The sequence below is a fragment of the Rattus norvegicus genome, chromosome 14 (genome assembly GCF_036323735.1).
Source record: "Rattus norvegicus strain BN/NHsdMcwi chromosome 14, GRCr8, whole genome shotgun sequence".
Classification (NCBI taxonomy): domain Eukaryota; kingdom Metazoa; phylum Chordata; class Mammalia; order Rodentia; family Muridae; genus Rattus; species Rattus norvegicus.
This window is the reverse complement of record NC_086032.1, coordinates 82,926,306-82,946,035: the sequence shown is the minus strand read 5'-3', so window position 1 is coordinate 82,946,035 and position 19,730 is coordinate 82,926,306. Positions and strand designations below refer to the sequence as shown.

The 19,730-nt window shown below is 48.4% G+C and overlaps 1 protein-coding gene across 20 annotated transcripts in view; it reads left to right on the top strand.

The window, feature by feature from the left end:
- Osbp2 (oxysterol binding protein 2) overlaps positions 1-19,730 on the top strand; it is a 161,694-nt gene that overhangs the window by 24,351 nt on the left and 117,613 nt on the right. For 15 of the 20 annotated variants that reach the window (XR_005492966.2, XR_005492968.2, XR_005492963.2 and 12 more), the window contains exons 2-3: positions 9,366-9,404; positions 17,208-17,416. Coding sequence is in view for 12 of the 20 variants with exons in the window: in XM_039092013.2 (XP_038947941.1) it covers positions 9,366-9,404; positions 17,208-17,416 (248 nt within the window). In the remaining 8 variants the exon portion in view is untranslated. Of the gene's footprint in view, positions 1-7,057; positions 7,074-9,365; positions 9,405-17,207; positions 17,417-19,730 lie in introns of those variants that run through there. The other 5 variants (NM_001107232.2, XM_039092014.2, XM_063273188.1 and 2 more) reach the window with 2 other exon arrangements.

The following is a 19,730-nucleotide window of genomic DNA, read 5'->3' as shown; positions in this document are numbered from 1 at the left end:
GAATCTGAAAGGAGAGGGGAGTCACCTAAGTCTCAGGTGTGTGCCCACTGAGTCTCCAGGTCTCAACCTGCTGTACTCGCCTGGCTTCCCTTCGTGGTTTTACTGTCCCACAACCGCTGAGCTGTCTCTTCAACCCAGTAGGTATTTTCATAAGCAGATACATCGAGGCTGTGTGAATTCCCATTCCTTGACAAACTTTTCATCAAAGGTATTAGGACCCATTGCTTTCATAAGCCAATGTGTGACTTTTTCCAGTTAGCACCACCCCATCTACATGTCTCAGCAGCCACTGTCCTGTGTCCTACAGTCATTTATTTATCTATTAATTTATATGTGTCAGCACGAGTCTGTGGATTCAAGTTTATTATGTATTTTGATGTGCACATGCCCAGCCTTGCTTAAGGGATGTTTACATTTTTGCAATGTTATTATTACTATTTTTTATGTATGGATATTTTTGCCTGGATGTATGCCTGTGCCCCACATATATGCCTGGTGCCTGTGGAAACCAGCAGAGGCCATCAGACAGTTGTGAGCTCCCCCATGGATGCTAGGAATGGAACCCAGGTCCTCTGGAAGAGCAGCCAGTGCTCTTAACCGCTGAGCCACCTCTCCAGCTCCATCGGGGAACCTTTTGTTACAAATATTGGTAATTTCCTCGATTTCTATTACGGCTTCTACAATGGTTACTACCCAATCACTGTTTTCACAGTTAATAGTGGAGATAATTGTGTAAACCCAGATCCCCCTTTCCAGCCATTTGGTTCCCTAATGCTATAGTTTATTCACTGTTAATTAAATACATGAGTTGAATCTCCAAGAGAACTCTATACATGGAGTTAGAATTTGATATAGGTTTAGCAGTGATGGGAGAAGCCGAGAGTAAGGGAGTTGCCTGGGTAACAAGACAGTCCCACTGGTCTGCTGGATGGGGCCTGCGGGAGGGAAATGCCTAGACAGAAGGACTCTATGCTGGGGAGAGGCCAGCACACAGGGCAGGGGAACACAGGACAGGGGAACACAGGGCAGGGGAGCACAGGCAGGGGAACAACATATAGGTAAAGGGAACTACCTGTGTACGGGCACACACGGGGTGCGCACTGACCAGGAAACCGGCAGGCTTCGGTAGAAGCAGCTGGGGGCGCGGGGTGAGCTCACGGAGGACTGAAGACACCTGGAGCAGGGTCTATTGAAAGAGAAAAGGTAGGCAGGGGATGGGGCCAGAGATGGAGCACAGTGGCACAATGCTCACTAGGTTTTGAATGTTTAGAAAATGTAGCCCAGGCACTATGCCTGATTCGGCTTCTCGCCATGTCTTCTCACAAGACTTTCAGAATCGGGGTTGGGGATTTAGCTCAGCGGTAGAGTGCTTGCCTAGCGAGCACAAGGCCCTGCGTTCGGTCCCCAGCTCCGGGTTGGGGGGGGGGGACTTTCAGAATCAAGCGACTCCTGGCCAAGAAACAAAGGCAAGATCGTCCTATTCCTCAGTGGATGCGGATGAAAACTGGTAACAAAATCAGGTACAACTCTAAGAGGAGAGACACTGGAGGGGAACCAAGCTGGGTCCGTGAGGATCCACACAATGGCAAGTCTGAGGGTTTATACTGAATTGTGGTCATCGATCAATCCTACTGGATGGAGTTCTATGTCTTTAACCTGGTGACTTGCTGGCGTCTAAATTAGGGTGTTTTTCCAGCAATAAAATTTAGAATCTTTCAAAAAAAGAAAAAAGGAAGAACAAGAAAATACAGTTCAGAAAAGAATTGTCTAGGACAGGCCATGGGGTGCACAGGGAGGTGAGGAAGCTGTGAGTGCTTCTAGGTGAGGTTCCTATGGCCTGGTGCAGGGTCAGGCAGGGCAGCTGGGGCAGGATAAATGGATCTGAGACTGCAAGGGGCATGTGGGGAGGGCTTGGATTCAGCCTATGGAAGCTCAGGGCTGAGGTTCAACCCAGCTTATAATGATGATAATGTGGAATGGCATTGTGGGTTCTTTTTTTTAATTGGCAAACAGAAGACATCCAGCTCAATCACATTCTAGTTAGTGAGACATCTCAATGAAAATCAGGCAGCTGAAACATCGGCCTGCTAGTCTGTGGCAGGCTTCTGACCTGATCTCCAGCAGTGCAGAGCCGTTGCCAGGCCATAATGGTCCTCTGATACCTCAGTGGAGCCACAAAGGTGGGTCTGATGGATGCTCACTGAGTGGTACTGATGCAGTGAACTGAGGTGCCTGGGTCTGTTCCCCTGGGACTGTGTAATACCCCAAGCATTGATTCACTCCACCCTTGTATCATTTTGAAGCCCTCACCCTGAGCCGAGTGGGAACAGGGCTGTGTCTCATGGAACTCGGGGCTTAGCTTGCAAATAGTAGATACAGTCTATCACTAGATAAAATGAAATATTGTTTCTGGATACCTATTCTGGTGTTCTCCATCAAAAGATGCCTGATCCAGTGACCAAGAAACATGTGTTATTCAGTTTTCTCATTTCTGCAATGAAATGCCTGACAGCCGCAGCTCTCATCTTGGCTCATGGTTCTGGAGGGTTTCGCCCTTGGACATTTGGTTCTGTCTTCTTGGGCAGAACATCAGAGCAGTGAGTGTGGTGGAGGACAGCGGCTCACCATGAAGAAGGGGGAGAGGGAAGGCCAGCACTTGGCTGGTGGTTTTCTTTGCCTGCCTCCTTTATCCATCTTGGTCTCCAGCCTGTCCACACTCAGGATGGGTGTCCCTCAGCGTCACACCAGAGGTGGGTCTCACCAGCCTACCGGGTGGCTCTAAATTAAGCTTGTTGGGCTATCACATACTACAATCCTAGCTCTGCTCTGAGGTCAACCAGTTGTACAGGCTAGAAGTAGGTTTATCTTTTCACTGGACTCTGCCTTTTCTGTAAAGTGGGGTCAATTCTAACAGGTACCTTCCCTTTGGGCACACGTGATAAATGCATGGTGCTAAACAATGTCTGCATCGCCCACTCTGAGGGCAGTGTGAGGATCAAGAGGCATGTTGTTGGCAGTCCCCAGGAGTGGAGGTGCTGTGTGGAGGTAAAATGCATTGATGAAATGCTGTGCCCTATGCATGGTGTCTGTTATGCCCCAGGAACTAATTTCCCACGGTGAGCTTCCGGGACCGGAGACTGCCTCGCAGGCCCCCTGTTACACCCTCATTAAAATGTGCACATATTTGGAGTGTCCTTTTAGTTTGGCCCTCATTTAGCATTTCTCAAGGGAGACTTTAAATGGCAAAAAAATGAGGCCAGGCAAAATGAACTAGGTCAAGTCTCATCTAAGTGGCGGCTTCTGTTTGCTTGCACCACGTGGCAATGACAGATGCATCCAGGGAGCTCTGATGGATTTGGAGAATAAATGGTGACTATGGGGAGACAAGTCTGTGGATGTCTGTGGGCAAAGCTGATGGTGGACTCGCAGCTCTGTTCCATGGGGCCTCCGTGTTTTTCTTTCTACTACATACAGCCTCTGTATATGGAACAGAGAAGCGTATTTTGCCTGGTAGATGTGTGTGTGTGTGTGTGTGTGTGTGTGTGTGTGTGTGTGTGTGTGTGTGTGCATGCGCACACGTGTGTGCATGTGTATGTGCATTTGTGTGTGCATTCATGTATGCACGTGTGCAGAAGTCGGAGGAAAACTTCTCAGGAATCTGTTTTCCCTTCTATGGTAAAATCCAGGGACCCTATTCCAGGTGTTGGGTTTGCTTGGTAAATAAACGCCTTTACCCACTGAGCTGCCTCACTGGCTCTGGCTTTCAAATCTTTCCACTTTTAAATTGGGTTGCTTTCCAGTATGGAGGCTCCTCAAAAAATTAAAAGTGAAATGTCTCTCTATATGATCCAGTGATCCCAAACTTGTGTATTCATCCAAAAGAATTGGGGGGTAGAACCTTAGAATAATGTTAGCACTCCTGTCTTCGGCATTGCTCAGAGCAGCCAAAACCCAGGAAATAACCTGTATCCATCAGCAAATGAAGGCTTAAAAAGAGGATGTATATAAACACAGAATGGAATGTCGTTCAGCCTTACGAAGGAAGGGATTCCTACCATCTGTGCCAGTGATAAATAATAAACCTGGAGTGAAATAAGCCAGTCACGGGAAGATACACACTGCCTGATTCCACTTGCAAAAGATATCTTAACTAGTTGAGCCAACCAGAGCAAAGATTTGAACTGGTTGGCAAGGGTTGGGGACAGACATTAGCCAACAGGTCCAAGATTTCAGGCGCACAAGAAGAATGGGTGCTGGTCCCTGCTGCACAGCCCTACCTGTCAGTGATGACGCTGGGTTGCACACATAAATATGCATTGAGGATAGATTCCGTGTCAGGTTCTCATGTTAAACCCTTGAAGAGGCTGGCTAGAGAGATGGCTCAGAGGTTAAGAGCACTGGCTGCTCTTCCAGAGGACCTGGGTTCCTTTCTTTTTTTTTTTTTTTTTTTTTTTGGTTCTTTTTTTCGGAGCTGGGGACCGAACCCAGGGCCTTGCACTTCCTAGGTAAGCGCTCTACCACTGAGCTAAATCCCCAGCCCCCCTGGGTTCCTTTCTTAGCATCCACGTGGTGGCTCACAGGCATTCATAACTCCAGTTCCAGAGGATCCAGCATCCTCTTCTGGCCACTGTAGAGGGCAGGCATGTGCATGGTACATAGACATATCTGTAGACAGCACACACACACACACACACACACACACACACACACACACTTAAAATCAACTTTAAAGCCTTGAAGTGAGAGAGATCCATCTCATACTGGTTTTAGTTACCCCTCCGTTCCTTTTTTATTTTCTTATTGTGAGTTTTTTGAGCTAGGGCTTCAAGTAGCCCAGGCTAGCCTGGAACTCCTGTGACTTTGAGCACCAACTCCCCCTGCTGGCTGCTGGGTTGAAGGCATGTGCTACCATACTCTGTGTGTGTGTGTGTGTGTGTGTGTGTGTGTGTGTGTGTGTGTGTCTGTGTCTGTGTCTGTGTCTGTCTGTCTGTCTCTAGTCCTTAAATTGTATAGACTCACTATAACTCTGTCCCTCAGCTGGTGGCCTCTGCTTCCCCGGAATGCTTCTGTATCTACTATAGATTAAGACTCCTCTATGATATGTTAGGCTGTGCGTGCCTGGAGTCCAGGATCCAGAACGATCAGCACGGGGCCTTTGGAGGCTCTGAGCTGTCATTTGCCTTTCAGCCCAGCAGCAGAACTTGGCAGTACCATCCACATGGCACTGGTTTCATGAGCATGAAAGATGCGAGATGGAGGGTATCACAGGGCATTGTGCCATGTTCCCAGAGAGCTGCTGTGTGCACTGGGGTTTGAGTCTCTGGGGAAAGCTACGGACAAATTGCAGTGGAGATCCCAGCATGATAGACCCAGAGGGTGTCGACCAGGGAGAGCTGCAGACGTGGAGTTGAGTTGACCCAAGAGTGAGACTACTGTGCTACAGGCAGCAGAAGAGGAAAGGAAGGGCTACCCGAAACTTGGGAGCCCAGAGGATTCTGCCGTGAGCTGAGGATGCCGGACAAGACGCTGTAGAATTCCGTGTTTGCCCTGCCGGGTTTCAGTCCTGCTTTAATCTGACCACCCTTGCTGTCTTCCTATTCCTCCCTTCTGGACCAGGACTGTTTATCCCGTGCCATCAGACACTGCAAGGGTGTAACTTGCATTTGATTGTACAAAGTGCCACACCTTAAGAGTTTGCTCTGACTCTCAGACGAGACCTGGACTTTTAAAGAACGTTGGGATTGCTAGGTTGTGAGGACTTTTGAAGTTGGACTGAATGCGTTTTGTATGACGAGACAACAGTGAGCCCTATGGGGAAGGGGAAAATGCTATAGCTTAAGAGCGATGTGCCTGGTTGTCATGTTCATGAGGGTTAGAGATGTGATGGCTAATATTGTCACCTGAACATGATTGAGAATCACCTAGGAGAAAGTCCACGGGGCGTGCCTGGGAGAGCTTGTCATGATTAGGTTAATTGAGGAGGATAGACTCACCCTAGAGGTGAGCAGCACCGGTCAGTGGACTGGGGTCCAGGACTGAATAAGGAGAAAAGCAGGTAGGGCTTGTGAATGACTGTTCTCTGCTTCCTACTGCAGCCGCAATGTGACCAGCTGCCTCGGCCTCCTGCTGCCGTGATACCCTCAGACTATGAGCCAAGGGAACCCCTCCCCCTCCAGTTACTTTTGCCAAGTACTTTATCCCAGCAGCGAGAAGAGAAACTAGACAGGCGCTGTGTTCCCTTCTACTGCCCATGGAGGTCTCCTTACTTCTGAGGATTTTTTAAAAAGCTTTTCACTGATTTGTTGTGAGTTTCACGTCATACAGCCCAGTACTGCTGATCTCCTCAAACTCTCATATTCACCCTACGCCCCTGCAGCCTCCTCCTACAAATAAAACATACACACACACACACACACACCACACATATACACACACACACATATACACACATATACACACACACAACACACACACACACACACACACACACATACACAATGATAACAACAACAAGCATAGAAAACATCTCACTGTGGAAGCTGTAGTGTGTCACAATGTCCCACAGTAAACCCCTCTGTCCGCAATCTTCACTTGCTAATGTTCGTTGCAGTGAGTCACTGGTCTGGTTCTAGATCTCTGGCTCTGTGACACCATCAATATCAGATCCTCATCAGGACTCCTCCCCATTATCCTGTTGTTGCCCTGTGTCATGGAGATCCTGCAGCTTTAGAACAGCCCTGTAGCTGGGCCTGGGTGGTAGCTGATCTAATCGTCCTGTCTGCTCTCCCTCATTCGCACCACCAGGGGGAGCTCTCCAGCACTCTGACTAGGCCGGCTGTGGTGGTTTGAATATGCTTGGCTCAAGGAGTAACACTATGAGGAGGTGTGGTCTTGTTGGAGTAGGTGCGGCCTTGTTGGAGGAAGTGTAACACTGTGGGGGTGGGCTTTGAGATCCTCCTCCTGCCTGCCTTTGGATCAAGATAAAGAACTGGTGGAACCTTCTCCAGCACTGTGTCTGCCTGCGTGCTGCCATGCTTCCTGCTGTGATGGTAATGGACTGAACCTCTGAAACTGTAAGCCAGCCCAAATTAAATGTTGCCCTTTATAAGAGTTGTCTTGGTCATGGTGTCTCTTCACAGCAGTGAAACCCTTACTAAGACACCATCCAATGCCACCACTGGCAGAAGGCAGGGTCTGTTCAGGAGTCCGCTCTCCCGAGTGCTGTAGCCTGTGAGGGTCTGGGCCAGTTCTCCTGCTCTCACACCTCGGGTCTGGCTTACCTGTATCCCCTCCACCAGGGCCAGCTTTCCTGTGCTGCCCAGACGAGGTACAGGGCCTGCTCTCCTGAGTATTATAGCCACTGAAGGGGCAGGGCTAGTTCTTCCACTGTCCTGCTGTCCCTGGGCCAGCTCTCCTGGCTACTGCAGGTGGCAAGGGAGGGGTGAGGAGGGCATCATCCTTGCAACCATGGCACCTCCATGCCAGACAAGTGGCAGGCCAGCTTAACCAGGATCAGCCCTACTGTGCTCAGGTGAGGTGCAGAGCCTGCTCTCCCAAGTGCTGCAGCTGGTGAGGGGCAGGATCAGTTCACCCGATCTCTTGATGCTGGAGCCAGCTGGTACAAATGCTTATAGTTAGTGAGGTAGCGGTGGCAGGAGCATCCACTTAAACCCAGGCTCCCTCATGGCTTATCAGCAGCAGGGTAAGCTCTCCCATGCTCTCACCCTCAGAGCTGGCTCACCTGTACCCCTAACCCTAGGGTCAGCTCCTCTGTGCTGTCCAGGTGACAGCAGGGCCTGTTGTTCTGAGTATTCCAGCAGGCAAGGGGCAGGTCTAGCTCTCCCAAGCTTATGACCCTCTGAGCAGCTTTCTGACTGCTGGAGGTGGCAAGAGGCAGCTGGGGGGGACCTCTGTGCCTGTACCACCACATGGCATACAAGTGGCAGTATTGGCTCTTCTATACTCACGTCCTCGGGCCAGTTCACCCACGCTCTTGCCACCAGGGCCAGCTCTCCACAGCACCACATCCAGTGAGAGGTGGGGTCAGCTATCATAGCCGCTGGACATCCATGTGGTCCCCAGCAGATATCCCAACCAGGGACATCCCAATGTTCTCTAGTGGTCATATGAGGCAAGAACATCGACACTGACCATTCTGCTGATAGCCCAGACCTAGACATGGCCTTCAGGCTGGGACCTCACCATGGCCCCAGGTGGCAGGGATGGACACCCACGCAGGCTCCTCGTCTCCATTTCCATCTCTCTTCATAATGCTCAAGCTGTTCCCCTTCCCTTTCTCGTCCATCTGTCCAGCACATACTCGCACATAGTGGTGGCTCCTGCTGCAGGCTGGCCAGGTGGCCCCTGGATGACATCCTCCATCCGTGCTGCCTAGTGTGGTGGCAAGCAGGTGTCTACGGGCTGGAGGGCAGGTTGGTGGGTGGCATGGCAACCAGCAGGTCTCTGTCTTCCTCCTCCTGAGCTGCCTGCCTGGATTTGATTTGAGTTTTATGAGTCCTAGGCATAAAGCAGCTTTGGCCACCAAGCCAGACATGAGCTAGGATGAACAAAGGCCGCCATCTTCTCTGCCCCTGACAGATAAGAACACCACCCACAGGGCGTCTCTCAGCCCATTGCCGGGGGCATCTGAGTGTTTTTGAAAGCGCGTTTTTTTTAAAGCATAACATTTAGTCAGTGAGATAGGCAAAGTATAAGGCTTTACTTTATACACAATGAATTTTTATAAGGTGGAGGCCCCCTTTATTCTGAATTTATGTATTTATTTTTTTTTACCTTGTTTATTTAGCTTTAAATGCAGTACATGTTTAGGGAGGCCTTGTCTTTTCAACAGTACTGGGGTTTGAACCTAGGGCCTTGCACATGCTAGACAAAAGCTTTACCACTGAGCCATACCCCTAAATATTTTATTTTATTTAATAATTTTTAGATTAAGTCATTTTTGAATAAATCTGACATTTTAAGGGATTTTTTTCAAAGTGTATGAAATACTGTGTCAGTGATGTATCCCACATGTGTGTCTAGTGCCTGAAGAGGCTGAAGGAGGAGGCCAGATGCTTGGGCCTGAAGTTATAACAGTTGTGAGTCTCCGTGTGGGAGCTGGGAACCGAATCATCGTTCTCTGTCAGACCAGCCAGTGCTCTTAACCACTGAGCTATCCCTCCAGCTCTTAGATAATGCTTAATTAATTGAGTAGTATTTTAGTACTTATTTTGGGGCACCGGCAGTCGAACCAGGGTTTTGCACACGCTTTGCCCTCGGTGGTGTGCCATCTGTACGCCTACCTCCTCACCAGATAGGATGTTCTTTAAGGCTGGTCTGTTTTCTCACATATCTCCTTTTTATAGGTGCATTCAGGATGGCATTACTGAGTCACCACTTGGCAGGTAGGTTGGGTGGGAATGAACAAGTGAGTCACAGTCTGTTACAGCCGGCATAGAGAAAAGAACCTAAGTCAGGATGTCTGGATTCAATAGGCTACCTTTCCATTCTCTTTCCCTTTAAAAAAAATTATTTACTTGTTTTTAAAATGAGAACTCTGTCTGCATGTAAACCTACAGACCGGAAGAAGGCAACAGGTCCCTTTATAGATAGTTGTAAGCCAACAGGCGGTTGGTGGGGATTGAACTTAGGACCTCTGGAAGAACAGCCCTTAACCACTGAGCCATCTTACCAGTCCCAACTCCTTTTTCTTACCCTGAATTTCTCTTTTGAAGTTAACTGTTGGTAGCTGCAGTATCAGAGCCATAAGCAAGAGGGCGCCACATCACTGCCAGCTATAGACACTGTAGTACGTGTGTCCACCTGCCACACGGACTTTTCTAGAAAACACACAATGAGAAAACATACTATTGAGCTGTCCGTAGAGGGAAAGTTTTGTGTCCTGTTCCCTTTTATCTCCTGCTCCACTGTGACATTTAAATAAGGGACAACTTGGTGTGAGTTAAGGCATCAACAAGAGGCAGGAAGGCAGAGGCTAAAGAAAGGTTAGGAAACAGAGCCCGTTGCTGGCCCAGTACAGTCTCATCTTGTGCTTCTCAGACCTGCTCGTACCCTCCCCATAGACTAAGCTCCATTATACCATGGAGACCTCTGTTTCCCCAAGAAAACTAAAGGCCGTCATCTCTTCCTCAAGCAGGACGTGCCAACAGTTCATTCAGTGACAAAGGCCACTCCCGTTGGTGGCCAGTTACCTGGAAGAAGAGAGGAAGAAGTTTGAGAAAGAAGCATTTCCACAGTGGTGTAGCCATTCATCCATCCTCTCGGGCTTCTTCTATACCCACTCTGGAACTCTCTCTCAGCACTTTAGCTGCTCAGTGACAGGTGCCCTGTCCACAACCAGCCACCAAGTATTTAGAGAAGCCCAGGGAGACCTCCCAGTTCTAGTGGAGACATTGTTCTTCCATGCTCACTTGGGCACTAGTCTTACTCCTCACAAGAATTAGGATCAATTGTCTGGCAGGATCGTCGCTTTCGTGCTGGTCACTGGCACAAAGCTGTGGGAAATGTTCAAGTTACGGTAGCTTCTGACCCAGCAGCTTTATTGTGTCCTCTGATGTCTCACTTTGGAATTTAAGCCTCTAACCCACTCGAGGACAAGAATCAGGAGATGTGAAACATAAACCCTGTGTCTTAGTGATGTGTTTCGTTGCTGTGATAAAATATCCTGACTTCTGCAACTGAAGGGAGAAAGGGTTTCTTTTTTCTTTTTTTAAAGGTTTATTTATTATAAGTACACTGTAGCTGTCTTCACACACCAGAAGAGGGCATCAGATCTCATTAGAGATGGTTGTGAGTTACCATGTGGTTGCTGGGAATTGAACTCAGGACCTCTGGAAGAGCAGTCAGTGCTCTTAACCACTGAGCCATCTCTCCAGCCCGAAAGGGTTTCTTTTGGCTCAGGAGCCAGGAGAAATATTCATGCCAGGCAAGGCATGGCAACAAGGGCAAGGCTGCTGGTCACATCTGTAGCCAGGAAGCAGAGGCAGATGAAAGCCGGTGTGTAGCCAGCCTTTTCCTTTTTACCCAGTATTGGACCCCTATTCACTGACTGCTGCTGCCCACTTTTAGGGTGGACCATCTTCTTTAACTTAGTCCAGATTACCCCTCATCCGCACGGACTCGATGATAACCCTCAAGGTTAAAATCACTATCACCATCACACCCTGAAGGGGTTTCTATGTGGCTCGAGAAATGACAGCCTAGATGGGATACTTAAGAGTGACCTGCAGGGGTGGCAAAGCTCTCTGAAGTGACCCAGAAGGTCTATGTCCCTACACATAGGTCCATCACTAGTGTTCCATTTTGAATACGAAATAACACACAGACCTATGTTTGGACATGAATATGATGACTCCAGGAAATCATGTTTTGGGAAATCAGGGAAAATTTTGGAGGTGGGACCTAACTTGAGGAAATAGCTCACTGGAGGAGGAACTTAGACCCTTTCCCTGCTTCCTGGCTTCCATGAAGTAAGCCATTATGCACAGTCACACTCTCCTCACAAGGCAGACCAACATCCCTGAAACTGTAGCCGAAATAGATCCTTCCTCTTCAAGGTTTTGTGCCAGGAGTTTGGTTACAGCGATGTAGAAATGATTAAAGCAGAAACTGGGGTTAGAGAAGTGGGGGTGGGGCTCTCCTGACTAACCTGAGCGTGTGGTTCTTTGGCCGATGGCACTGGTTTGGAGGAGGAATTTGGAGGTTTAGGGAAGCTAAAGGAAGCTGAGAATTTGGTAAGCAGAGCCTAATGAGCAGCTGTGGGAACTCGGAACGCCAAAGCGTCCATAAATATGTGGGCCCAAGCAAGTAAGCTTTTAGATGACAACAAGAATTCTGGAAATAGGGCCTGAGGCAATTCGTGTTTCATTCTTGCCTGAAACGTTGAGTAAGGCTAAATGGGCTAGTTAATTTGATGAGGAAAACGTCCAGTCAGGGTAGCTTTCAGGTGATGGCATGGATGTCATCAGCTGCTTTTAGCCAAGCTTACAGTGAGAATCAGGATCGGAAAGCAGAGCGGAAAGGTTGGGAATCCGTTCAGTTCGTCCAGAAGAGGGGCACATTCAACGCTGTAGACAAGGAGGGTTTGCTTGTTCAATGTTATAAAAAAGAAGCCAAGTATTCTGCATGGGAACAATGAGAGAGATGCCTTCAGAGAACCTCAATGGTTGGTTAGACTCAACCTACGGCCGGATCAAGAGAACCAAGGTTCTAGCTCATTTGCTTTGAGAGATGCAGACCACAGTACATAGTCACATAGGTATTTTCCTATGTTAATGAATCGTAGGCACCCGGGGGCTGCTGTGGTCCACAGGGACCTGCTCGAGTCACTGTCATCCATTCTGGCTATGTAGGCATATAGAATGCAAGATTTACAAGGTCATGGAAGAATTTCAAGGGGAGGCATGGGAGGCTAGTCAGAACGAGGCAGGATCGAGTTCTGGGTAAGCATCCCTGAGACTGCTGTGAAGCATGAAGCTCATGAAGCTGTGAACCCCTGAACTGCAGTGGAGAATCCAAGACACAGAGTTGCCGAAAATGGATCTTTAGGAAAGCTGCAGCCAGCGAATAGGAGTAGGCGGGGCCTCCCAAGCTTGCCGGTGCTTACACCAGGCCACCAGATACCCTAGACTGGATGTGGATTTATGACGTGTAGAGTTTGCCCTGCCGAGTTTTGGTCTTGTGTTGGTCTCAGTCCTTTTTTGGACTCCCTGATCTCTCCCTTTGGAATGGTAATGCTTTCCCTGCACCAGTTATCTTGGGCATATGTGACTTTCCTTTTCATTTTGCAGAGCATCACAGCTTAGAGATTTGACCTTAGACTATAGGGCAGTTGGAGAGGGATTGAATGTATTTTGCATTGTGACATGATCATGAGCCCTTAGGAACTGGGGTGGAATATTATGGTTTAAATACAAAATGTCCCTCATACTCGTATTTGAATGCTTGGTCCTCAGTCCGTGGTACTATTCTGGGGTCATGCTTACCTGGAGGAAGTAGATCATTGGGGCACACCCCAAAGGATCCCTAGGTTCCTAGATCCCTGTCCTTTCTCTGACGATGGCCACCTGTTCTTGTCCCTGTCTGCTCTGAATGTATCAGATAGTCAACAAAATTCTCAACCCAAGCTCCCTACAAGAGGTTCGAAGCTCTGTTTTGGTGAGTGTTGGCTGCTGTGACCGGGCACCTATGCCATGGCCTGCTTGTGGGACTCAGCCCATGGTAGCTGCCCAGGACTGGTAAGAAAGACAACCCTGGACTGTTTGACACTTACATGAAGCCCCACTGAGAGCGCAGGGAGTTCCCAAGAGGCTTACCGGCTCCAGCAGGCTGAGCTGAACATTATCCCACCAGCTAGGCTTTTGAGAAGCTCTGGAACATTCCTTGACATCTCAACCAGGATTTTCTTTTTCTTTTTCTTTTTTAAATGTACTTATTGTTGGTTTGCATGTCAGTCAGAGACAGGGTCTCATGTAGTTCAGGATGGTCCAAACTTGCTATGTAACCTAGACTGTGCCTTGAATGGCTGAACCTCCTACCTTGGTCTCCCAAATGCTAAGCTTACAAAGTTCTGTTTCAACACACCCAGCTTTCAACTCTGATCCTATAGGTTTGTAAAAGTTACATTTACTTACTCTCCTCCCTCTCCCACCCCCCCCGTGTGTGTGTGTGTGTGTGTGTGTGTGTGTGTGTGTGTGTGTGTGTGTGTCCTTGTGGAGGTCAGAGGACAATTTTCAGGAGTCAGTTCTCTCCTTCCATCATAGAGGTCCCAGGATGGAACTCAGGTCATCGGGCTTAGCAGCAAAGCCCTTATCAACGAGACATCCTAATGACGTCACTTGAGCCAGAATTTTTTTTTTTTAAGATTTATTTATTTATTATATATAAGTACACTGTAACTGTCTTCAGATACACCAGAAGAGGGCATCGGATCTCTTTACAGATGGTTGTGAGCCACCATGTGGTTGCTGGGAATTGAACTCATGACCTTTGGAAGAGCAGTTGGGTGCTCTTAACCGCTGAGCCATCTCTCCAGCCCGAGCCAGGATTTTTAAAGAGAGAGAGAAAGCGATTTATAAGCCCCTCGAGCAGGACTGCCGCTGCTACAGCCCCTGAGATCTGGGTCTGTTCTCACAGTTTAGGTTCTCTTCAGGACTGCATTCGAAGCCACTGGAATTAAATAAACAGGATAAAAATAAACTCCGCTACTGCCACAGAGTGGATTAAACATGGGACAGCTAGATGGAGGAGGAGAGCTAAGTCCCAAGGCCAGAGTCTCAGTGAGCTGTGGGAATCTGAGAGGCCGTTGGCCCCAGATTTATATGGCCTGCTACACAGTTCTTCCGAATAGTAAAATAAGAAATAAACTGAAAAATCAAAGACCTTGATATAAAAAGATAACAATTCATTATGACTAAGGATCAGTTTATTTGCGTGCTAGGTAACTAGCAAAGCTGATCTTTCCTATCTTTTCTAATATTAAGCCCAGGAGACGCACCGTTTTGGCTTTGGGTATAAGAGTGTAAGTCCTTAATGTTCCCTCCAGTTCTATGTTTGGCCTTTTCCTGCTTCTCCGCCTCTCCAGCTCTCTGGTACCATGATCCTGGGACTTTTCCAGTTGTCTGAAAGCCATGTGAGTTCTCCTGGTTTTACAAGCTTCTCTTGTGCCTAGAGCATAGTCTATGTCCTTTTGCTTTTCTCGCCTAGCAGCCGTGCTGTTGGTGGTTAGACACTGCAGCGTTTAACACCTGAACAGCCTCGAGCCTAAAATTAAATCTAAGACTCCAGGCTTGTGGCAGACACCCCCGGCTCTGCCACACCGGTAAGTGGAACACCTTTCCTCTGGTGTCGGCATCCTCGAGCCAGGCCTTGCTTCTGCTCCATGTCATTTTCTGAAAGGGGCATGGCAAGAGCACACCGGAATCTAGAAAGGGAAAGCATCCTTCAAATAAGAGAGGATTGTTTGTTGGGTGTGGTGATGGCCGCTGTCTACTTGACAGAATCTAGGATTACTTGCAGAAGGGCTCTGGAAACTTATGTGAAATATTATCTGAATTAGGTTCATTGCTGTAGGAAATAATTATCTTAATTACAGTGGGCATCATCATCAGGGCTCGTAGATCCTGACTGTTTAAGTCGCATGCACACACTTGTTTATTGCTTTCTGCCCTGTCATGGCTGCTTGGTGGTCTCTGGTGACTGACTCATGTTTTAGGTCCTGTCCCCAGGGTCTCATATTGTTGGCACAGGAACAACAGCTGTACTGCACTTATTCTCTCCTTTATGAAGGCTATAAACTTGTTCAATATGCAGGGTCTAAAGATCAACAATAGCAGAACACTTAGGGATCTTAACAAGGTGAATGAGGGTGGTTAGCCAAGGGGACAAGTTAAACCAAGCTTCAAACCAGCCCTGACTGTTCTCTCTCTTCCGTTTGGCTAGCCCTTCTCTCATCTTGACTGTCATATCACAATGATCAGCTGCTATATACCTGATCAGTTGGACTATATCTTTAACTTGGAGCCAAAGCAAGCCTTAAAGTGTCTTCATGGGTTGTTTTATCACAACCACACAGAAGAAGCTAACACGGAAGCTGGTTCTGGAGGAGGGGCTGTCGCTGTGGTGAACCTGACCATGTGGCTTTCAGGCCTTGGAGACGGTTCTGTAGGAGGAATGTGGGAGCCCTTGGATCTTTGGTCTAGAAAAGCCACCGAGTGCCACAAGCAGAGGCTGATGGGAAATTCTGGTAGAGCTTAGAAGAGCACAGAGAGAAATGTGGATGGAGCTTTCAAAGAACAAAGATTGGGCTATCTGGATTGGGCTAAGAGCCATACATGTATTTTTGCCAAGAATCTGGTTTTTTACTCTGTCCATGTCTTAAGAACCTGAGTGGAGGAATTCAAATGGGCTAATTTGTTTGTCAGAAGAAATTTCAGGACAGGAGAGCATTCGTGCTGGTGCCTGTTAAAGACTGGAATCTCGAGAATCCTCCAGTGGTGCACTGGGACGATAGGGAAGGTGTCTTGGGGGGCAAAACTCCATCTCCTAGGTCTAAATTCATTTAAATAAAGACAGCCTAAGCTGACTGTGTTCCCTGCTCCTCAGAAGCAACTGCCTAAGAAAATGTTTTCCCAGCGTCAGCTAATACAGCTGTGGTCCAGGGTGAGTGTCCAGGGAGTTGGTGGGAGAGCGTTTCAGGAGCATCTATGGCATTGCTGGTAATGAAGGCATGAGAGATGCAAGATTGGGGGATAGTAGGTCATGGAGAGCAGCAGAGGCCAGGCCCTGTGTGGCAGGGTTGGTGTCCATGCCAAAAGACCCTGAGGATCATGGGACATCTGTCAAGGAAAACCGCTGGCATAGGCTGGGGTTTGGTTAATTCCAGATATAGTCAAGTTGACACACAACCAAGAACAACCAGCATGGCAGGAAATTGCCAGGTGAGCTCATCTCCCCATGGCAGTATTAGGTGCTCTCCAACTGTTTTCCCCTTTGCAACGCCCTCTGTGGAAAGATCCGGGGCTCTTATGGGGTTCTGGATTTCCTTTAAGTGTTTAAGGGAGTGAGTGAGGTAAGTCCACTTATGATAGTCATATCTCAGTTAGACGCGGGGTCCAGTTAGAAATAATAGCTCTTCAGTTATCCTGGTACTGTTAGATCCATGATCTTGTCACCAGTGACATAAAGTAGCATCATGTCAGCCCTGCCATTGCCTTGAGTGACAATGACAGGTGTGCCTTTGCTCTCTGGCTGTCTTGGTGGAACAGAAGGACAGTCTCAAGGACGACACCATTCCCAGGTTACCTCAAAGTGGGAGGTACCAAGGTCCTCCCTTTGAGCTCTGGGGCTCCAATCTCTTCGCTAGTAGCAACGTCTTTCTCTTTGCTTCCAAGATTTAGTAGGGGAGAGCCTGGCATGAAGCTGCAGACCCCCTTTGACTGTTGGCTCTTCTCCACTTCCTAATGTCCTCAAGCGCTCAGACCTTAGCAGGCATGGCACAGTATAGCCTCCTACCCCTCCCCATGGTGGGCAGATGTGGCCCATGGCAGTACAGCTTTCTCTCCCACTGGTGATCCCAGGGTGTCTCCCAGCTCTCCAGGAATGAGCTGAGGATTGACCTTGAGAGTTTCTTTAGTCTGGAACTATTGTATTCAGGAGCCTGACCTCATACCGTCTCTTGATCCCCACAGAAACCAGGGTGAAATGGCCCACACCTGCCGTGGAACCATCAACCTGGCCTCCGCGCACTTCGAAACAGAGGACTCTTGTGGAATCTTGCTATGCAACGGGGCAAGGACCTACCACCTCAAGGCCAGCTCAGAGGTGGACCGTCAGCAATGGATCACCGTTCTGGAGTTGGCCAAGGCCAAGGCTATCCGTGTGATGAACACTCAGTCAGGTAGTGATGGTTCAGCACAGGGTGTGTGTGTGTGTGAGTGTGTGTGTGTGAGTGTGTGTGTGTGTGTGTGTGTGGTGTCATGGTAGTCTAGAGGAACTGGGAATCAAAAACATTTGGGAACAGCTATGACCAGGAAATCCAAGGTGTGGTCCAATTCAGAAGGCCTAACGTCTGTGTGTTCCCTTTCCACTCGGTTGGATGCACCGTCTTCAGTGAGGAAGCTATTTGGCCAAGGTGTTTGTGGGTAGCTGGCAGTCCTGGGGATGGGAGTGTTTGCTGTGCCAGGGGCTGTGTGTGCCTTTTTTCTTTTTTCTTTTTAAAGCAGAGTGGTTATGAGGATTTCGGTAGATGCTTCAAATATTGGGTGATCCAAACCCAGAAGCAGGGCTATAGGGTGGGGTCCACAATGGTGCACTGTGCCTCAGACTGGTTGTTTCCCCCACTGATCAAACTGTGGGTAGTGAGGAGAGTTGCCCAGAGATGCTGCCCTGGCCAGGTAGGACACCAATTCCGATGGCCCAGCAAAGTCCTCATATGATCTATAAGCCAATAGTTCAAAAGCCTGTGGATAAAACCCATGTTTGACTCCTGATCCTAGCTACCTATCTTGGTCTCTCACTGGAGGTCACCAGAGGTGCTGGAGATGGTCATCTTTATGCCCTAGTGGGCACTTATTTAAAATGCAACACCCCACTGCCCACTTCTGTTTACCTATTTATCCGAACTGTGTCCCCTGTTAGTACATAAAAACACTGCCTTTTGTCTTAGTCAGGGTTTCTATTACTGCACAAAACATCACGGCCAAGAAGAAAGTTGGGGAGGAAAGGGTTTATTCAGCTTACATTTCCACATTGCTATTCATCACCAAAGAAAGTCAGGACTGGAACTCAAGTAGGTCAGGAAGCAGGAGCTGATGCAGAGGCCATAGAGAGGGGTGTTACTTACTGGCTTGCTTCCCCTGGCTTGCTCAGCCTGCTCTACCCACAATAGGCCCTCCCACCCTTGATCACTAATTGAGAAAATGTCTTATAGCTGGATCTCATGAAGACATTTCCTCAAGGGAGGCTCCTTTCTCTGTGATAACTCCAGCTTGTGTCAAGTTGACACACAAAACCAGCCAGTACACCTTTGTCTTTACAATATGGCTTTTCATTGTATGGAGGCACCATAGTTCATTTAGCCTATTGTCTGAGAATGGGCCCTTAGGCTGTTGTCTTAAGATTTATTTATTTCATTGGTGTGAGTATTTTGAACAGACCATTGTGCATTGTGTGTGTGTGTGTGTGTGTGTGTGTGTGTGTGTGTGTGTGTGTGTGTGTGTCTCAGCATCCAGAAGAAGGTACCAGATGCTCTGAGACAGGAGCTACGGACAATTGTAAGCCTTTATGTAGGTGATGGGAACCAAACTCAGGTCTTCTGAAAACAGCAAGTGCTCTTAACTTCTGAGCCCTCCCTGCTATTTTTCAGTGACGCACAGTGGTCTAGGGAGCCCCCTGCAGGTGCATATGTGCAAATCCAGCACAGCAGTGGCGGAGGCTCTTGGGGCCAGCTCCTTCATGAGCCACACTAGATTATCAAAGCCGCTGTAGAGAGACAACCGAAAGAGAGGCCTTCCCTGAGCCTGGGCAGAACCATGTTTATTCACTGCTAGGGGGCATGTTTGTTACGCCTTCTAGGTGTGCAGAAGGCCAAAATGTCTCCAGGAGAAAAGGGAACCAGTCCCTCCTAGGGGTGGAAATGACTTCCACAGTGTGCAACGGAATCTGGGAAGTGTAGTCTTTCAACAGGAAAGTAGCAGGCCGTGCTGACCCTGAGGACCCTGAGGACCCTGTGGGAAGCAACTGTGGTGAAAGATGGGTTTGGTCTCAGCCATGCCCTCAGAGCCAGGGAACCTGAGGCTCACAGCTCTGTGAACAAGTGACTCCAAGAGCTTCATTGTTGGCAGTATTTACGTGTGAGTGTATGTCCATCCGTATGGTTTATGCATAGGTGCACTGTGTGCATGTGGAGTTTGGAGGACGCCTTGAAGAGTCACCTTGTGGGTTCCCAGGATGGGAGGAACTCAGCTAAAGTGCTACCACCTGCTGGGCCTGTGAAGCCATTCTTATTCAAACTACCCTGTTCTATCCCCTGCCCCCCATGGGCTTGTAGCCTTATCTTAGTGCAAAAGGCATTCACTCTGACTTCAGAAGTCTCTGTAGTCTATCGCAGTCTCTACACTGTTTAAAAGTCCAAAGTCCAAAGCCTCTTCCGAGACACCCTGTAAAATAAAATAAAAACAAAAACAAAAAAGCAAAAAGCAAATTACGTACTT